This window comes from Oncorhynchus mykiss, chromosome 14 (genome assembly GCF_057628025.1).
Source record: "Oncorhynchus mykiss isolate SJ-2025 chromosome 14, ASM5762802v1, whole genome shotgun sequence".
Classification (NCBI taxonomy): Eukaryota; Metazoa; Chordata; class Actinopteri; order Salmoniformes; family Salmonidae; genus Oncorhynchus; species Oncorhynchus mykiss.
This window is the reverse complement of record NC_143035.1, coordinates 24,098,396-24,119,473: the sequence shown is the minus strand read 5'-3', so window position 1 is coordinate 24,119,473 and position 21,078 is coordinate 24,098,396. Positions and strand designations below refer to the sequence as shown.

At 42.5% G+C, this 21,078-nt stretch overlaps 1 protein-coding gene across 1 annotated transcript; it reads left to right on the top strand.

Annotated features, from left to right (window-relative positions):
- Positions 1-356: 356 nt before the first annotated feature.
- slc30a9 (solute carrier family 30 member 9) lies at positions 357-19,765 on the top strand. Its single transcript, XM_021561546.3, has 18 exons — positions 357-1,451; positions 2,090-2,239; positions 2,366-2,560; positions 3,345-3,495; positions 3,841-3,933; positions 4,147-4,229; positions 4,601-4,659; positions 5,535-5,605; positions 6,567-6,669; positions 7,113-7,168; positions 7,312-7,447; positions 7,883-7,922; positions 8,717-8,788; positions 14,714-14,821; positions 15,191-15,356; positions 16,601-16,730; positions 17,076-17,189; positions 17,636-19,765. Exons 2-18 carry the CDS (start codon positions 2,131-2,133, stop codon positions 17,678-17,680), a joined length of 1,731 nt encoding a protein of 576 aa, XP_021417221.1. The 5' UTR covers positions 357-1,451; positions 2,090-2,130; the 3' UTR covers positions 17,681-19,765.
- The last annotated feature ends 1,313 nt before the right edge of the window (positions 19,766-21,078 follow it).

The window sequence follows — 21,078 nt, the reverse complement described above, 5'->3', positions numbered from 1 at the left end:
TTGCAATTTATTTAGGAATTTGGTACGCTTTTCATGTTGAATTAACTATCTTTAACCAATGTATGCCTTTATGGTAGATGCAGGGCCTAAAATGTACTCTTTGGTCCACCAGCCACTGTGGAAGATAGATTTAAATAATAATAATTACCATAGAAGATATTTGTTTCCTGCTAGAATTACACCCAACAACACAAAAACGGATTAGCATTTTTGTAATGTTTCTAAAACAAATGTATTACTAATAAGTAATTTGGTATATTATTGAATTTATTTTTAACCAAATTATTAGGAGACAAATGTTCACCTGCCCCTTTAAGTGCGGAGGTTACCGTGGTAACGGGTTTTGATTCATGTTTGTGAGATTGAGTCTGACTAGCGGAAGCGTTAATTTCTCTTTCCTAGCAGTTGAATTTCGAACGTTGAACAATCTATCTTGTGAACAAAACAATGGAAATAACCAAGAAACACAAGCACAAAGTCTTACTTCAGTAGACTTTCGTTTCAAGTAAATTAGACCAACTTGAATGCCTATTTCACTCACTCAGCTGTATGTACGCACAGAGGCAGTGTTGCAGCGCGAGGTGGAATAGGATTTGTAGTTCTTTGACTGAGATTAATTTACCAGCTATGAAACATAACGTCAGAAATATTTTCCACTAAAAATGTAAGCATACTTTACTATTTGTTTTATTCACAAATGCGAGTGAAATGCTTTCACTGTGAACCCCTGACCACCCACCAACGTGGCTGGTGAAATAGTCAATCTACCAGCATTTTAGGCCCTGGGTAGATTATTTGATAGTTACATCATTATTTATTTATTTATTTGTTTATTGTTACATACACTGGATAGCGCGATTGTAACACATTTGGGCTCCCGAGTGGCGCATCGGTCCAGGGCACTGCATCTGAGTGGTTGAGGCGTCACTACAGACACACTGGTTCGGTTCCAGGCTGTATCACAACTGGCCGTGATTGGGAGTTCCATAGGGCGACGCACAGTTGGCTCAGCGTCGTCCGGGTTTGTCCGGAGAATTTGTTATTTTAACTGTCTAGTTAAATTAATAGTTAAATTAATAAAAAAATCATCGCGATATCAGGCAACTACAATTTCGTGGAAACCACCATACTCTCACGAGAGTAGCGTCACTCTACTTTTGTGTGTTGCCCAGGCGTTGTTGACGCCTGCCAGATCATGCAAAGTCTGGATAGGTATTTAACGTATCAGCTAAACACATATTTTTTTTTGTATTTTACCCCATTTTTCTCGCCAATTTCGATCTCGTCTCATAGCAATCTGTCAGTCTATGACACCGTCGATGACGTAGTACGCAACCATCGGTTAATACGTGCAACGTTTGAGCAGTGGACGCGACCTTTGTGTCAGTAGCTAACAGGTGCACGGAACTCAAAATGATCTGAGATATGCGGAGCAAATGTAACACAACAAGGTAAGGCCGTCCTGAAATAAATCAACATGTATTGACCGACTTCCTGACAACCAAAACGTGTAATGTATACGTAGGAAGACGCTTTACTTTAGCTAGCTAGCTAGCTAGCTAGCTTTTCCAAACCTGTTTGGTGGTGTCGCACCGGCGTCCGACGATGGCACTGGCTGGCTTTATCTGGCTTGCCAAGATCGAGTTAGCGAGCAGACTGCGAAGTATCCATCCGTTTTTATGAATTGATAGTACTGCCGTAAGATTGACCAGGTTTATAAGACGCTGTCAATGCAATGTCAAGTTATGTGTCATTTGAACTTCTGCCTGTTAACCTAGCTAACCAAGAACTAGCTAGCTAGCTTTACTAGCCGGTCAGATAATTTGGAACTGTGTTACTGTTATTGTAGCTAGCTGATCTGAGCCGGGAAATGAGGCGGTATTAGCTAACTAACGTTACAGCCAGGTCCAGAGAGTGTTCTAGGTGGTAGTTACATAATGATATCTTTGGGAGGAGAGTCGGTTTTTATAATTTTAACCCAACGTATATGGCTATGAAATTAGCTAGCTAACGAGGTGTGTGATGCCAGTTGTTTGGCCGCTCTCAACCGATGCTCACTAACAGTGCTGTCTTGTGATCACTCAAACAGCAAGTTCCAGCATTGCTATACGAAGCCCCGCAACGGCGAGGATGTTCACCGGCCTGGCACAGAGACCATGGCAAGTCTTCTGCAGGGTCTACCTGCAGCAAAGAGCCCCACTGTCACAACGAACCCCCAGGGTTGCCCGACCATGCCACGGTGAGGCTCACATGTTCAAGTCAATGCACTGTTTTATGCATCACGCTCTTTGTCAACTCTAAGTGTGTGTGTTGTGGACCTATGGAATAAACATGTTATAGCTAACACGCACACATTTCCCTACAGGGTGGCACAAGGTAGGGATGCACAATCTGTGGTTCAGCCATGACTTCCGTGTAGCCTCTCTAGCAACAGGCCAGGTCCAGTACTATTGTACCTCAGGCAGCAATAAGGATGGCCCCTCTCCTCCTCCAACACAAGGACCACCTACTACGGAGAAGGTGCTGGCTGGGGCATCACAAGCCTATTCAGACTCCCCAGGTAAGCGCCACTGTTTGTCCTGTGTTGGCAATACATACATGGGTGTGTTCACTAGGAACCAAACGGAAGCAAACTTGTTTCTACCTGTTGATAAAACATTTTGCTACTGTGCCACTAATAAATACACCCCCAGTATTCTGTTGAGGTGTAAGAACAGGGAAGTCTCTCTCCTTGAAGTCTTGCTACATCAAAATAGGAATGAAAAGTATGTCTTGGCCTCCCGAGTGGCGCAGCCGTCTAGGCGCTGCATCGCTAGAGGCGTTACTACAGACCCAGGTTCATTCCCGGGCTGTGCCGTGACTGGGAGTCCCATAGGCACACAATAGGCCCAGCATCATTCGGATCAGGGGAGGGTTTGGCCGGTAGGGCTTTACTTGACTCATCGTGCTCTAGAGACTCCTTGTAGCTGGCCGGATGTCTGCGGGCTGGCCCCCGGTCGCCAGTTGAACGGAGTTTCCTCCGACACATTGGTGTGGCTGGCTTCCGGGTTAAGCTGGTGGGTATTAAGGAGCGCAATTAGGCAGGTCATGTTTTGAAGGACGCTTGACTCCGCCTTTGCCTCTCCCGAACCCGTTGGGGAGTTGCAGCGTTGAGACAAGATCGCAAAATATAAGTATCAGTCTTTAGAATGTTGTTGAAACATGCTTGACCCTAACCCCTAAAGCAGCTGGAAGTACTTCTGGTAAGTAAGTCTTCAGATATTGTGTTGAGTTATGTTCTTAGCTACTCTATTTTAATTGGGAAATTCATTGCCACTGTTATATAATATATTTTTCTATCTCAGGTTCAGTAACCCCACAAGGTCTGACAAAAATGGAGACAATTCAAGTGAAAGTGCGGGCTGTCCTTAAGAAGAGGGACTATGGATCCAAGTACACCCAGAACAACTTTATCACTGCAGTGAGAGCTATGAATGAGTTCTGTCTCAAGCCAAGGTAAACCCTCTACAACTGTGAATTGAGACATTGAAGCATGACTGGATACAGGGCAAGTCAATCAAGGCAAAAGGATTGTTATCTTGAATGTTTTCTGTTGGTGCTTTGGTAATGTACACATTGAAGGAAGTTGTAGACATTCTTTTCTGTAACCAGTGTATTCCAGGCATACCAGTGCTGCTTAGCATTACAAGCGTCCACTGAGCTAAAGGGAAACACACTGTTGTGATTATTACATTATGGGACGTTAACATGCCCGTGACTCAGTCATTGATGCAAATACTCTTAATATACTCAGCACACTGACTGTTAGTCTGTCCGTCTCTCTCTCTCGTGTGACCTCAGTGACCTGGTGCAGCTAAGAAAGATCCGTAGACGCAGCCCCCACGACGACACCGAGGCTTTCACTGTATTCCTGCGATCAGACGTGGAACTCAAGTTAGTACATTTTACTTTCCTTACTACTCAAAATCATGTCATTAAAAAGCTATTGTTGGCAGCAGCACAAATAGATATCAAGTGTTGGAATCATGCACTTTACAGTTGACCAGCACATTAGCAACCTTATGCCAATGTGACGCTATTAGGTAGACCATATTGTATACAATACGAAAGCTTTCCATCAAGCAGTTATTTTAATCTGACTTCCAGAGCTCTAGATGTGTGGGGAAGTCCTGAAGCCCTTGACAGAGAGCGGAAACTCAGGAAAGTGGAGGAGCGAGAGTACGAAGAGAGTAGGTGTCCTCCACCCTGCAAACACATTCTGTGACTTAACTGTACATTAATCGGAAGGATGTATAGACTTGCGCTGTTTATGATATGCTTTGTTTTATTTTTGTAACCCTGCCTAGTCTCTAATGGGTTGTATTCATTAGGCAACCGATTGAAGAAAACTGACTTGAAACAGGGAGGGGCGAGAAGGCTCATTTGAAGTTTTCTGTCCCATTCACAATTGCATCCCTTAGTGAATATGACCTGGGCTTAAGCTCAGATGGCTGCCTGGTTCTTTAGTGTTCTTGAGAGGAATCACTGAGTGTATGTTTCCTACAAGCTTGCACACGGCCTGTTTGAGGTCTCCTCACCCCCTTTTTATTGTGTCGTTCAGATATTTTCCGGAATCAGCAGTTGCTAAAGGAGTACAAAGATTTCTGGGGAAACACTAAGGTGAGTTTCGGCCCTATGTGACCTGAAGCAGTGTGGTGATGTTCCCTATGGAATGCCCTCAAGCTTAGCTAATATTAAAAGAGCAAATGTATCCATATTACACACTTTGACCAGAAATGTTCTGGTGGTCATTTGTGTAGATCTACCAAGATATCTTGAGGATAGAAACACAACTATCCACAATTTCTACTATATTAGCCATGTTATTTTTTCTTAGCTATACTAGCCACATCTAAATGGATGTACAGCCAGGATCTCCTGACCAGACTGCGTATGATAGACAGAGAAATGTCCACAGTACAGTAGTTACATGTCCTGCTGGCCGCTACCAAAAACTAGAGCTGTCAATGACCTTCACGTGACCTTTGACCCTGTGTGGGGTTATTTAATCCACAAAGCCCTTTATCACTGCATTACATGACAATGTCATTCACACCGACTGTCATTGACACAGTGCCTGTGTATAGTGCCGGACTCCTTTACAGGACAATACTGCACCCCCCTAGCATGTGATGGGGCATTCTATAATGTGCTTATTTTTGTGTGCTAGAATATCATCTAAATATTGCTAACTTTGATTTAGCTGGCAACTGTAGCCAGTATGAAGGGCTCTTATGGTAAAACGAAAGTTGTTTTTGCATTAATATGTCTTGATTACTTTTTTTTTGTACCATTTAGCTGAAAGGGTCAATTCTACATAAACCTAGATTTCAAAAGTGAATTTGATTTTAAAAAATGATTAAAAATGGTTTGTTTTTTTTTCTTCCAGAATTGAATTAAAATGGAATTGACCCGATTTGTTTTTCCTAGAATAAGTCTGATATAGGTGAAATGTCTCCAGTAGGCTTGATCTCCCTTCTTCTCATGTCATGTAGCCCCGATCAGGCAGCAAGAGGGCAACATTTTCACAAGGGCCGGGGAAGGTGGTGATGGTGGCCATATGCATGTAAGTCTCCTTTCCCTCGTCTGTTTTCCCCTCCCGGCATAGTATCATTACTCTTTGTTTTTTACCCTACTGTGAAGTTGAGTCATGATAACTCATAAAAACAACACAGAAATGGCTTATTATTCTTATGCATGCCAGAATTGTTTTAATGTAGTTACAGATTCAATTTCTTCATCCAGGGATTCAAATGTAAGTCAAGTACAAGTTGTTCAGGGGTAGTTTCTTACACCAGACACTGTCGGGCTATTGAGTTAGCAATCACATGAGGGACTCCACTAGGTCTGTTCACATTGACCCCCATGTCAGGCAGGAAGTACAGGAGTTAGCGTAATTCAATTACAAGACACGGTATGGGTCTTAAAGGGGCAATCTGCAGTTGCTACATACATTTTTTTTAAAACTTGGAAATGAATGAAATATATGCCCATTTGATTCTTGAAGAATATACGTAGCTTTAAATGCCTCATGAGTTTAGTTCAACTGTTTTTACCCTTTCAGAACCCAAAATATTACCTGGTTTTACTCCAATGTTTGTAAATGTAAATGCACTGTATAGCCTCACAACATGGTTAAAACTATTATTGTGATATCGTGGGTGGTCAGTCCTTGCATCCATAGCTCGGTCTATGAATTTCAGTGGTTACATTTCTCCAGGCCCATCCCTCAGCTTTTTACTGAAACGGGCAGAGTGACTGCTTTATCATTTTAATTAAGAATTCTAGCTTTAACTCTGTCTGCATACAGCCACTATCAAACGCGTTGATACATTCAGTTGGAAAATATGCTCGATCATGCAAAGAAAAGGTAGTCGAACAAAAAATGTTACAAACACTGGCAACCACCCTTTGAATTATATTGTAGGTTTATAAGACAGGGTGAACCTTTAGCTGCCCTGTTTGAGAACTATTATTTTCTTGATGTTTATACGTTGAAAGGTTGATTTGTTTTTCTCTGCCCTCAGTAATGGACTGAATTTCTTCTTCAAGCTTCTGGCTTGGGTGTACACTGGATCAGCCAGCATGTTCTCAGAGGCCATTCACTCCCTGGCTGACACCTGCAACCAGGTCAGATACAGTGGCTATGTCCAAATTATCTCTCCTTCCCACAGGGTGCATTTGGTCACTTCCCTTCGCTGATTTGAAAGGAAATGTCTGGTATTGGAAATATTGTAGAAACTTCTCACAATCCCATGCCTCGGTCAATCCACTGCTTTCAGATGTGTGGGGAGTAGTGTACAAGTGCGCACTCCAGGAGAAAGGAGATATTGTTGGGATGCACCCGCCATCCACAGACTACCAAGAAGTTCACATGTCGTCACATGCCCTTATATTGCAATTAGGGATGAGTTAGGACCAATTATATTAATACATAATTATATCTCTGTTTGCAGTAAACACCAGTATCCATGGTTAGTTGAAATGTATCATAGTCATCGTAAACGGTCTTCTATACAGTATATTGTGGAAAGGCAGCAGGTTCTGTTAACACCTATCACTCTCTCCTGCAGGCTCTTCTTGCAATCGGCATCAGCCAGTCTGTCCGCAACCCTGACGCTGTCCACCCGTGAGGAGCACACTACCGTTAATTATACTTATGGTGTTATTGTCTCGGTTCACCCTCTGCTTCAACGCATCTGTGGTGTCTGTCTTCCGGATGGGGTTGAGTGCAGATATAAAACAAACTCTGTTTTTCTTCCCTGATTTAAGGTACGGTTTCTCAAACATGCGCTACATCGCCTCTCTCATCAGTGGCGTAGGAATCTTCATGATGGGGGCGGGTCTCTCCTGGTACCATGGCATCATGGGACTGCTGCACCCACAGCCAATCGAGTCTCTGCTTTGGGTGAGTGGTGGCCTTATTGTTACTTTTATTTAATTTTTTTTTATTTTACCTTTATTTAACTGGGCAAGTCAGTTAAGAACAAATTCTTATTTTCAATGACGGCCTAGTGGGTTAACTGCCTGTTCAGGGGCAGAACGACAGACTTGTACCTTGTCAGCTCGGGGGTTTGAACTTGCAACCAACACTCTAACCACTAGGCTACCCTGCCGTTACCTCGGCTGAGGGATCACTTTGGGCATGGCCATATGCAGAATCGTTAATCTTGATCACGCATAAATAAGTGGCTGTTTGGGATGCAAAATGTGTACAGTGATTCTGCACAATCCGATTGCTATGTAATCTATATCAAACATTCACATAGTCTTACTGAGTCACTGGACTGTGATTTTGGGGCACCGTCCCTCTTAATAGTTGGTTGGTTTTTGTCTCTTGCAGGCTTACTGTATCTTGGCAGGATCTCTGGTTTCAGAAGGAGGTAGGTTATGATCTGATGGTACCATCACCCTCTGGGGCCATATTTAACAAGTGTAGAATTGCAGTGCACCTTCCCATTCAACACATCTACTGCATTACATCCAATGCGGGCTATCAAGCATCTCCGAGTAGGATTGCTGACTTGGATTCAGTTTTTGTCTTTTAGATCACAAAGAAAAATATTATCTGGGTGGCTGATCTTAGATCAACACTCCTACTCTGAGATGCTTTTTATTTTTTAAATATATTTTACCCAATTTTTTTTTTTACCCAATTTCGTGGTTAGTAATTACTATCTTGTCTCATCGCTACAACTCCCGCACGGGCTCGGGAGAGATCAAGGTCGAAGCCGCACTGCTTCTTAACACAGAGCGCATCCAACCCGGAAGCCAGCCGCAACAATGTGTCGGAGGAAACCTGGCGACCTTGGTTAGCGTGCACTGCGCCCGGCCTGCCACAGGTGTCGCTGGTGCTCGATGAGACAATATCCCTACTGGCCAAACCCTCCCTAACCCGGACGACACTAGGCCAATTGTGCGTCACCCCACGGATCTCCCGGTCGCGGACGGCTGCGACAGAGCCCGGGCGCAAACCCAGAGTCTCTGGTGGCACAGCTAGTGCTGCGAGGCAGTGCCCTAGACCACTGCGCCACCCGGGAGTGCGGCTTTGACCTTGATAGCCCCTGATGTGTATATTTATTTATAATGGATGTAATGCACTATATATTGACTGGGAAGGTGCACTGTGACTTCTATGGAACCCATGGCCGTAATATTTCTTCTCCCTCCCTCTCAGCAACACTGCTAGTGGCCATCAATGAGATCAAAAAGAGTGCTGGCCAGCAAGGAGTGTCCTTCTACGAATATGGTTTGTACAATATTAATGTGTTTTGTTCCTTTTTATTTGATGTATGCATCAATGACTTGAGTATCACCCAAATGCTAATCTACCCAGAGTTCTTACATGACCCCTAACATTAAAGGGGCAACCAGCAGTTGCCACATCCATTTTTGGACTTATAAATATATACCCATTTATTCATGAAGAATATAACTTCTAAATGCCTCATGAGCTTCTTTCAACTCTCATACCCCACCAGAACCCAAAATATAAGCTTGTTTACTCCAAACATTTTTACACAAAATAAATGTAAGAAACACTAAACCGTGTTGAGGGGATACAAACTATAATTGGAATATCATGGATGGTCAGTCCTTGCATTCATGGCTGTCTACGAATTTGATTGGTTACATTACTCCAGCCCCAACCCTCAGCTTTTCACTGAAACGGGGGCAGGGACAATGCTTTTTTTGTTTTTTATCCACTGCTCATGGTCCATCAATCCAGAAAATGTCAAGAACTTTGAAAGTTTCTTTAAGTGTAGTTAACCATCAAGCACTATGATGAAACTGGTTCTCATGAGGACCGCCACAGGAAAGGAAGACCCAGAATTACCTCTGCTGCAGAGGATAAGTTCATTAGAGTTAACTGCACCTCAGATTGCAGCCCAAATGAATGCTTCAAGTAACAGACTCAACTGTTCAGAGGAGACGGTGTAAATCATGTCTTCATGGTCGAATTACTACAAAGAAACCACTAAACGACACCAATAAGAAGACTTGCTTGGGAAAAGAAACACGAGCAATGGACATTCGATCGGTGGAGATCAGTCCTTTGGTATGAGTCCAAATTTGAGATTTTTGGTTCCAACCACCATGTCTTTGTGAGACGCAGAGTAGGTGAATTAATGATCTCCGAATGTGTGGTTCCCACCGTGAAGCATGGAGGTGTGATGGTGCTTTGCTGGTGACAGTCTGGGATTTATTTAGAATTCAAGGCACACATTACCAGCATGACAACCACAGCGATACTCCACCCCCTCTGGTGTGCGCTTAGTGGGACCGTCATTTGTTTTTCAACAGGACAATGACCAAACACACCTTCAGGCTGTGTAAGGGCTATTTGACTAAGAAGGAGTGATGGAGTGCTGCATCAGATGATCTGGCCTCCACAATCACCTAACCTCAACCCAATTGAGACTGTTTGGGATGAGTTGGACCGCAGAGTGAAGGAAAAACAGCCAACAAGTATTCAGCATATGTGAGAACTCCAAGACTGTTGGTAAAGTATTCCAGGTGAAGATGGTTGAGAGAATGCCAAGAGTGTGCAAAGCTGTCAAGGCAAAGGGTGGCTACTTTGAAGAATATAAAATATATTTAGATTTGTTTAACACTTTTTTTTTTTTTTGGTTAATACATACAGTCATGGCCAAAAGTTTGGAGAATGACAAATATTAATTTCCACAAAGTTTGCTGCTTCAGTGTCTTTAGATATTTTTGTTAGATGTTACTATGAAATGCTGAAGTATAATTACAAGCATTTCATAAGTGTCAAAGGCAATGACAATTACATGAAGGTGATGCAAAGAGTCGATTTGCAGTGTTGACCCTTTTTCAAGACCTCTGCAATCCGCCCTGGCATGCTGTCAATTAACTTCTGGGCCACATTCTGACTGGCAGCCCATTCTTGTATAACCAATGCTTGGAATTTGTGGGGTTTTGTTTGTCCACCTTCCTCTTGAGGATTGACCACGTTCTCAATGGGATTAAGGTCTGGGGAGTTTCCTGGCCATGGACTCAAAATATCAATGCTTTGTTCCCTGAGCCACTTAGTTATCACTTTTGCCTTATGGCAAGGTGCTCCATCATGCTGGAAAAGGCATTGTTTGTCACCAAACTGTTCCTGGATGGTTGGAAGAAGTTGCTCTCGGAATAAGTGTTGATTTCTTTATTCATGGCTGTGTTCTTAGGCAAAATTGTAAGTGAGCCCACTCCCTTGGCTGAGAAGCAACCCCACACATGAATGGTCTCAGGATGCTTTAATGTTGGCATGACACAGGACTAATGGTAGCGCTCACCTTGTCTTCTTCGGACAAGCTTTTTTCTAGATGCCCCAAACAATCGGAAAGGGGATTCATCAGAGAAAATGACTTTACCCCAGTCCCCAGCAGTCCAATCCCTGTACCTTTTGCAGAATATCAGTCTGTCCCTGATGTTTTTCCTGGAGGGAAGTGGCTTCTTTGCTGCCCTTCTTGACACCAGGCCATCCTCAAAGTCTTCGCCTCACTGTGTGTGCAGATGCACTCACACCTGCCTTCTGCCATTCCTGAGCAAGCGCTGTACTGGTGGTTCCCCGATCCCGCAGCTGAATCAACTTTAGGAGATGGTCCTGGTGCTTGCTGGACTTTCTTGGGTGCCCTGAAGCCTTCTTCACAACAATTGAACCGCTCTCCTTGAAGTTCTTGATGATCCGAAAAATGGTTGATTTAGGTGCAATTTTACTGGCAGCAATAGCAAAGGGCCTGTGAAGCCTTTTTTTGTGCAAAACAATGATGACGGCATGTGTATCCTTGCAGGTAACCATGTTTGACAGAGGAGGAACAATGATTCCAAGCACCACCCTCCCTTTGAAGCTTCCAGTCTATTATTCAAACTCAATCAGCATGCCAGAGTGATCTCCAGCCTTGTCCTCGTCAACACTCACACCTGTGTTAACGAGAGATTCACTGACATGATGTCAGCTGGTCCTTTTGTGTCAGGGCTGAAATGCAGTAGAAATGTTTTGGGGGGATTTTGTTCATTTGCATGGCAAATAGGGACTTTGCAATTTATCTGATCACTTTTCATAACATTCTGGGGTATATGCAAATTGCTCTCATACAAGGCAGCAGACTTTGAAAATTCATATTTGTGTCATTCTCAAAACTTTTGGCCACGACTGTACATGATTCCGTGTGTTATTTCATAGTTTTGACTAGAGGTTGACCGATTTATGATTTTAACACCGATAGCGAATTATTGGAGGACCAAAAAAGCCGATACCGATTAATCGGCCAATTTTTTTTATTTTTATGTATTTGTAAAAATGACAATTACAATACTGAATAAACACTTATTTTAACTTAATATAATACATCAACATCAATTTAGCCTCAAGTAAATAATGAAACATGTTCAATTTGGTTCAAATAATGCAAAAACAAAGTGTTGGAGAAGAGAGTAAAAGTGCAATATGTGCTATGTAAGAAAGCTAACGTTTCAGTTCCTTGCTCAGAACATGAGAACATATGAAAGCTGGTGGTTCCTTTTAACATGAGTCTTCAATATTCCCAGGTAAGTTTTAGGTTGTAGTTATTATAGGACTATTTCCCTCTACCATTTGTATTTCATATACAGTGCCTTGCGAAAGTATTCTGCCCCCTTGAACTTTGCGACCTTTTGCCACATTTCAGGCTTCAAATATAAAGATATAAAACTGTATTTTTTTGTGAAGAATCAACAACAAGTGGGACACAATCATGAAGTGGAACGACATTTATTGGATATTTCCAACTTTTTTAACAAATCAAAAACTGAAATATTGGGCGTGCAAAATTATTCAGCCCCCTTAAGTTAATACTTTGTAGCGCCACCTTTTGCTGCGATTACAGCTGTAAGTCGCTTGGTATGTCTCTATCAGTTTTGCACATCGAGAGACTGACATTTTTTCCCATTCCTCCTTGAAAAACAGCTCGAGCTCAGTGAGGTTGGATGGAGAGCATTTGTGAACAGCAGTTTTCAGTTCTTTCCACAGATTCTCGATTGGATTCAGGTCTGGACTTTGACTTGGCCATTAACACCTGGATATGTTTATTTTTGAACCATTCCATTGTAGATTTTGCTTTATGTTTTGGATCATTGTCTTGTTGGAAGACAAATCTCCGTCCCATTCTCAGGTCTTTTGCAGACTCCATCAGGTTCTTCCAGAATGGTCCTGTATTTGGCTCCATCCATCTTCCCATCAATTTTAACCATCTTCCCTGTCCCTGCTGAAGAAAAGCAGGTCCAAACCATGATGCTGCCACCACCATGTTTGACAGTGGGGATGGTGTGTTCAGGGTGATGAGCTGTGTTGCTTTTACGCCAAACATAACATTTTGCATTGTTGCCAAAAAGTTTAATTTTGGTTTCATCTGACCAGAGCACCTTCTTCCACATGTTTGGTGTATCTCCCAGGTGGCTTGTGGCAAACTTTAAACGACACTTTTTATGGATATCTTTAAGAAATGGCTTTCTTCTTGCCACTCTTCCATAAAGGCCAGATTTGTGCAATATACGACTGATTGTTGTACTATGGACAGAGTCTCCCACCTCAGCTGTAGATCTCTGCAGTTCATCCAGAGTGATCATAGGCCTCTTGGCTGCATCTCTGATCAGTCTTCTCCTTGTATGAGCTGAAAGTTTAGAGGGACGTTCAGGTCTTGGTAGATTTGCAGTGGTCTGATACTCCTTCCATTTCAATATTATCGCTTGCACAGTGCTCCTTGGGATGTTTAAAGCTTGGGAAATCTTTTTGTATCTAAATCCGGCTTTAAACTTCTTCACAACAGTATCTCGGACCTGCCTGGTGTGTTCCTTGTTCTTCATGATGCTCTCTGCGCTTTTAACGGACCTCTGAGACTATCACAGTGCAGGTGCATTTATACGGAGACTTGATTACACACAGGTGGATTGTATTTATCATCATTAGTCATTTAGGTCAACATTGGATCATTCAGAGATCCTCACTGAACTTCTGGAGAGAGTTTGCTGCACTGAAAGTAAAGGGGCTGAATAATTTTACACGCCCAATTTTTCAGTTTTTGATTTGTTAAAAAAGTTTGAAATATCCAATAAATGTCGTTCCACTTCATGATTGTGTCCCACTTGTTGTTGATTCTTCACAAAAAAATACAGCTTTATATCTTTATGTTTGAAGCCTGAAATGTGGCAAAAGGTCGCAAAGTTCAAGGGAGCCGAATACTTTCGCAAGGCACTGTACCTTTGACTATTGGATGTTCTTATATTCACTTTAGTATTGCCAGTGTAACAGTATAGCTTCCGTCCCTCTCCTCACTCCTCCCTGGGCTCGAACCAGCAACACAACGACAATTAGCGCGTGCTAACTAGCTAGCCATTTCACTTCGGTTACACAAGCCTCATCTCGGGAGTTGATAGGCTTGAAGTCATAAACAGCGCAATGCTTGACGCACAACGAAGAGCTGCTGGCAAAACGCAACAAAGTGCTGTTTGAATGAATGTTTACCCGCCTGCTTCTGCCTACCACCGCTCAGTCAGATACTTAGATACTTGTATGCTCAGTCAGATTATATCCAACGCAGGACACGCTAGATAATATCTAGTAATATCATCACCCATGTGTAGTTAACTAGTGATTATGATTGTTTTTTATAAGATAGGCTTAATGCTAGCTAGCAACTTACCTTGGATTAATGCATTCGCGTAACAGGCAGTCTCCTTGTGGAGTGCAACGAGAGAGGCAGGTCGTTACTGCGTTGGACTAGTTAACTGTAAGGTTGCAAGATTGGGTCCCCCGAGCTGACAAGGTGAAAATCTCTCGTTCTGCCCCTGAACAAGGCAGTTAACCCACCGTTCCTAGGCAGTCATTGAAAATAAGAATGTGTTCTTAACTGACTTGCCTAGTTAAATAAAGGTATATATTTAAAAAAGAATCGGCAAATCGGCGCCCAAAAATAATGATTTCCGATTGTTATGAAAACTTGAAATCGGCCCTAATTAATCGGCCATTCCGATTAATCGGTCGACCTCTAGTTTTGATGTCTTCACTATTATTCTACAATATAGTAAAAAATAAACCCTTGAATGATTTGGTGTGTCCAATCTTTTGACTGGTACTGTATGTGCATCAGTAGTTATTGTTGTGATTAGTAAGGCAGTATGTTTTGATGTGCAGTGATGCAGAGCCGAGACCCCAGCACTAACGTGGTGCTGCTGGAAGACTCTGCTGCCGTACTGGGAGTGATCATGGCCTCAAGCTGCATGGGGCTCACCTCGCTCACAGGTACACACACCCACCTACTCCGAGACCCTATTCATTCCCCCACGCATACATTCCCCACTCATACAGGCACTCACACACGTCTTTTCCAGTAGGACAACTTTGTACAACTTGAGGTCACCAGTTACCCAGCTGTCTGAACTCTGGACAGTCAGACTTTATATTACCAGTAAACCAATGCTGTGTATTCTGAGTCCGAAATCTGTACATAGTACTAACATCCTATGTAGCCTTCAAATGCAGTAAAGATTACCTGGAACGCGTCCATAGTCAGACCGCAACACTGTATAGGGTACCATTTGGGACATAGACCAACTCTCTCTTTTTTAAAAATATTTTATATATATATATTTTGTTTTCTCATCGTGCCAGGTAACCCACTGTACGATAGCCTGGGCTCTCTGGGTGTGGGAACCCTCCTGGGGGCTGTGTCCGCCTTCCTCATCTACACCAACACTGAGGCCCTGCTGGGACGCTCCATCCAGGCCGAGCACGTACAGAAGCTCACGGAGTTCCTGGAGAACGACCCCGCCGTCAGGTCAGTAGCCCTGTTGGATGCTGATCTGGCTTAGAATTAGGGGAGGGGAAGCTGATCATAGATCTATACCTAGGGGAATCTTCACCTTGGAGCGGCCCCCCCCAGGCCTCCATGTCCCCTGTCCCAGAGTTGTTTATTAACCACAAAACTAAATGCAAGCAGGTAGGGACTACCTGGAGTTTTCGATGAGAAATGCTCATTTTAGTTTTCCATTATGACCTTGTCTCTGTCCCTGTACCAGGGTTGTGTTCATAAAGTACTGAATGGAATAAAAACAGACTAAAACAGGGTAGGACAACCAATAAGAAGTAGGCCTACTAATTGTAATTTTCGACCTCAAAGCTTTCTAAAAAGTCTTCTGTCATGGTCCCCACACGATCCAGGCCTCAGTTCTCAGCACTGACATTATAGTCCAGGACAGGGTTTCACAAACTCCTCTGGGTGCATGTTTTTTTGCCCTAGCACTGATTTCAAATAACCACCTCATCAAGCTTTGATTATTTGATTCAGCTGTGTATTGCTAGGGCAAAAACCAAAACGTACCCCCTGGGAGGCCCCAGGACCGAGTTTGGGAAAGCATGGTCCAGGATCATGCTGTTCCAAAGCATCCATCATAAAGTATTTATTGCACTTGTACATGCTTTCCCGTACAGGAGGTCCGGGAGGGAAGTGTTGCCAATTTGCCAATGGGGCTTTATGTAAAGCTGTGAAATTGCCCCGTGGACTCACTTGGTGCTTTTCCATTGAGACTTACCCCTACACCAGTGGGCCGCCAGTGTTTTACCTTACTGTCAGCTCGCGTTGTGGTGTTTCCATCAGGAGTGTGACACAAAAGACTTGTGGCGAGCAGAAACAACAACCTCCGCATCATTCAAGACTGTTTCTTTGTGTGAAGTTGTTAATAGTTAGCCGTTGTTATGTAAATACAAGCTGAAAAGTCAGAGCAGGTCTGCTGGAGCCATGGCCAGAGAAAGAGAGCTGATTTAAGATCACAATGAATAAGATTGCAATGACAGAGGGGGACTTGATCCCACATCTGTACTCCTACTCTGAGATGCTTGATATATGCAGCCCCAGATATGTTCTTAATGTATTCATCTTATGGTTTGTCAGTGACCTTGCACAAAATAAATATTGCACAAGAGTTAGCTACTTAGCTAATTTACACCTGTGGTCCCTAATTTTTCTTTTATTTGTGCTATTTAACCCCCCCCCCCCTCCTCCTTTGTCTTTACTGTGACCAGGGCGATCCACGATGTGAAGGCCACAGACCTGGGGCTGAGTAAAGTGCGCTTCAAGGCGGAGGTAGACTTTGACGGGCGGGTGGTGACCCGTTCCTACCTGGAGAAGCAGGACATCGAACAGATCCTCAACGTAAGGCTGACGCTAACAAGTGTTTCATTAAGGAGACAATTGCTTTTTAGCTTTCCTTCTGCTTTGGAAAGTTGGATGCCTGGATTACTAGGGTTGACAATCTGCATTGGTAGCCTTTGTACAATCCTTTTAAAGCTGCAATCTGGGATTTGTTTTTCAGCCAAACAGTAGCACTTCCACTTGTTTTGGTATACAGCCAAGGGCTGGGGAAATTAGTCTTTGTTTCAAACTGATTTAATACTTTTTATTTAAAGTGAATGAATATTGCTTAATGACACAACTCCCTGAATGTAACAGCACAAGCTATGATTATCTAGTCATGTGTGTCTTTGTTGTGGCTTGTAGGACATCCAGCAGGTGAAGACCACTGATGAGCTGGAGAACTTTATGCTGAAGCACGGCGAGAACATCATTGACACCCTGGGGGCCGAGGTGGACCGCCTGGAGAAAGAGCTCAAGGTAGAGAGGAGCTACACTCCCATTCTCTGTTCCATTCTCCCCCAGTGTGCACACGTTCAATCCCCGTTGTGAATTTAAAAAGTACTGGATTGGTGTAAGAAATATTGTGAACTCCCTCGAGCACATGCATACATCGAATCAATTCATGAAGAACCAATCCATTAATAAAGGAGGGTAAGGAAGTGCACAGTTCAGGGAAAAGGTTAGGGATTCAGAACCAAACAGGCCTGAGTACACTGTTGCAGCTTGTGGGGCTTGTTAAGTACAGCTCAACAATATTTCACATGAGACATCTTATATTAATTGTTAGTTGGTTATCAAAACCACAAATATGAACTCTTAATGCATACTGTACTCTTATACATTGTCATCCAAGTTGATGGCTGCCATTAATTTAATACTTTTGTGGAAGATCTAATGCCTCCTGTTTCTTTGTCACTCAACAGCAACGCAACCCAGAGGTACGGCACGTAGACCTGGAGATTCTATAACACTACGGATCTACGCAGGGAAAGTTGTGCGACTGCAAGAAGGAACTAGAGAAATGTGGTTTTGAGGATAGCCAAGCCGACCTCTGCCTCCCGCTGTCTCCCATCCTCTCCAACTCATCTGAACAAGTCTTACTGTAGATTAGTCCTTTTTGGTAATTTATCAGGATCCCTATTAGCTGTTACAATAGCAGCAGCTACTCTTCCTGGGGTCCACAAGAAACATGACATAATACAGAACATTAATAGACAAGAACAGCTCAAGGACAGAACTACATAAGCAACAGACACGTGCTGGGACAGTGATTTAATTAGTTCCACTTCTTTCCATGTTGATTTGACCATGCCGTTACCAATGTTACGAAGTGTTTGTTCGAAAGCACAGAGGTATTAGAGACAGTGGCACACCTGGTGTGGCAGTGAACTGGGTTCAAAGCACGGATGTTCTGAAATTGGACTTGGCCGTGGTGTGTTTCACACACTGTAGCTGTACAGTTACCTTTTGAATATAGTTCTCGTGTTGACTTTTATTCATCTTTCCACAAGAACAAAAAAACAAGTCAGTTGAAAAATCATGTCTTTTGACTATTCAAACGGACCAGTATCAATAAGCAGTTATATACTGAACAAAAATATTAATGCAACAATTTCAACAGTTTACTGAGTTACAGTTCATATAAGGAACTCAGTCAATTGAAATAAATAAATTAGGCCCTAATATATGGATTTCACCTGTCTGGGAAATGTGGGCCTGGGACGACATAAGCACACCCACTGGGGAGCCTGGCCCAGCCAATCAGAATGAATCTTTCCCCACAAAAGGGCTTTGTTACTGATAAATACTCTTCAGTTTCATCTGGGTGGCTGGTCTGGGTGGCTGGTCTCAGGTCTTCCCACATGTGAAGAAGCCGGATGTGGAGGTCCTGGGCGTACGTGTGTGGTTACACATGGTCTGCGGTTGTGAGGGCCGGTTGGAAGTACAGCCAAATTCTCTAAAATTACATTTGAGGTGGCTTATGGTAGAGAAATTAATATTTAAATCTCTGGCAACAACTCTGGTGGACATTCCTGCAGTCAGCATGTTCCCTTAACTTGAGACATCTGTGGCATTGTTGTGTGACAAAATGGCACATTTAAGTGGCCTGTTATTCCCAGCACAAGGTGCAGCTGTGTAATGATCATGCTGTTTAATCATCTTCTCGATATGCCACACCTCTCAGGTGTATGGATTATCTTGACAAAGGAGAAATGCTCACTAACCAGGATGTAAATACATTTGTGCACAACATTTGAGAGAAATAAGCTTTTTGTGCGTAGGGAACAATTCTGGGATCTTTTATTTCAGCTCATGAAACATGGACCTAACACTTTACATGTTGCGTTTATATTGTTGTTCATTATACATAAAGCTTATGAAGCTACATGGAACTCTGCTCCCTCTGCAAGTATTCCTTTATGAATACAAATAATTATTCAAGTACACAAAAAGCAGCAGAGAAGAGTTTATTTTCAGTATGTAGAGAAAGTCTTTTTTTTCCCCTTTTCTTATATTTTAGGTAATGTACCTATGAACACTGCAAGATGGCATGTTCAGATCTCGCCGGTTCATTGAATGGAAATGTGCTTTAGTGATGACTAGCTTGCGTTATTACTATAACATGTTATTGGTAGCATAATACCATTGATGAAAGAAGAGTTGTTCAAAAGGGTTCTAAGAATTATTGATTTGAAATATTTAAAATAATTGAGTGAGATGACTGATCTTGAATCACACCAATGTTATGAAAATACTCTTGATACAGCTGTGGACCTCTGCGTGTTGTGAAATTCTGCAAACATGGGGACGGTCAGTTGTTTGCTCTGTCAGCAGATGACAGATTGGGTTTTTGCTCCAAAGATGAAGTGGTCTTCGGACAACCAGAGAGAGCGAACGTCCCCTCCTTTACCACTATAAATAATAGTAGGCTGTCGGTAGCCATTTTGTTTCTGAGCCTTATGTGAAATAAAACTCATGTTTTACCATGGACATTCTGTGTATAGACTAAGACAACGACAAATAAATAATATTAATGCTGACTATCCATAAAAGATTGATGTTTGTACAGCCATTGCCCCAACTTTGACCTTCCCAGCTTGATAGTTCTGCTCTGTGGGTGTAGTCAGTAAGTGAAATATTCAGAATGTTGCAGATAGAAATGTAATGAATAGAGCTGACATGATTCCTAATTCTATATGATGGAAAATCATTGCTCTCATATCATTAATTTCTCCCTGAATGTTCTGTAACATTTCACCTGCCTGAGAAGACCCATTGCATTCAATGACTGCTTTTCTTTGAAATCTGCGCTCATGTCTGTGTTGATGTAACGGACAGTCTAGCCAATGAACAAGTTACAGGGACACAGCTGTAAGCTTATACCCTAATGGTGAATATATACTCGGCTTTCTTTAGAGGTGGGCTGGAGTTGTTTCTAAATTTTGTCGGGGGTGAGGTGGATATATATATTTTTAAAGGTGTTCATTGATAATGTAAGATTTCCTTTGGTTATAGAACAGTGAAACTACTGCTGAAGGAGTTCAAATAAATCTTAATTTATGAGCATTTATCTTTTTTCTTAGAGTTGTTAGTATTGTTTAGTATTCCTTAAGACTGATGAATTACTCCTGTAATTATTTTGAATGGGGAGGACATAGTTCAACACAAGGAATGCCTGTCAATTTGGGAATCACAATTCCACACTATAGGTATTTGTCCACTTGGGAGACAGACTATAAATATCCTCCCTGTCTTCCCATTAGGTACCTTATTTTTTTCTATTGTGGGGCTCCACTATCTTAGTGGTGGGGCATGGTATGAGCGGATACTTACAGGGAGAACAGTATTGCAGTAATCTGCAAATGTATTTCCTATAGGCTGGTTTCCCAGACACAGATTAGGCTTCTTCTTGGACTAAGAAGCACTTTCATTGAAGAATCTCAGACTGGTCTCATAGACTAGATGTAACATAGTAAATGTAAATCTGGGACAGTCATTAGTACGATATTGTAAGATTGGTATTGTTATACAAAACCGATGGTTACTTAAGGCCCACCCTGTTCTGGATGGGTGAGGGTATATAACGTGAAGGTCTAGCAACCCAAAAGTTGCGAGTTCAAATCTCATCACGGACAATTTTAGTATTTGAGCTAATTAGCAACTTTTCAACTACTTGCTACTTAGCATGTTAGCTAACACTTCCCCTAACCTTAATCATTTTAGCTAACTCTTCCCCTAACCTTAACCATTTTAGCTACCTCCTAAACTTAACACTAACCCCTAACTCCTAACCTAGCTAAGGTTAGCCAGGTGGGTCGTACAATAGCAAAACGCATTGCAGTCTATTGTGCAGGACTTCGTACAG

Bases quoted from the DNA above. Each gene is read 5' to 3' on its own strand.
- slc30a9 (XM_021561546.3), top strand. From the start codon at position 2,131: ATGTTCACCGGCCTGGCACAGAGACCATGGCAAGTCTTCTGCAGGGTC. The intron at 6,670-7,112 runs GTCAGATACAGT...TCTCTCCTGCAG, and splicing joins TGGCTGACACCTGCAACCAG to GCTCTTCTTGCAATCGGCAT. The intron at 7,448-7,882 runs GTGAGTGGTGGC...TGTCTCTTGCAG, and splicing joins CAATCGAGTCTCTGCTTTGG to GCTTACTGTATCTTGGCAGG.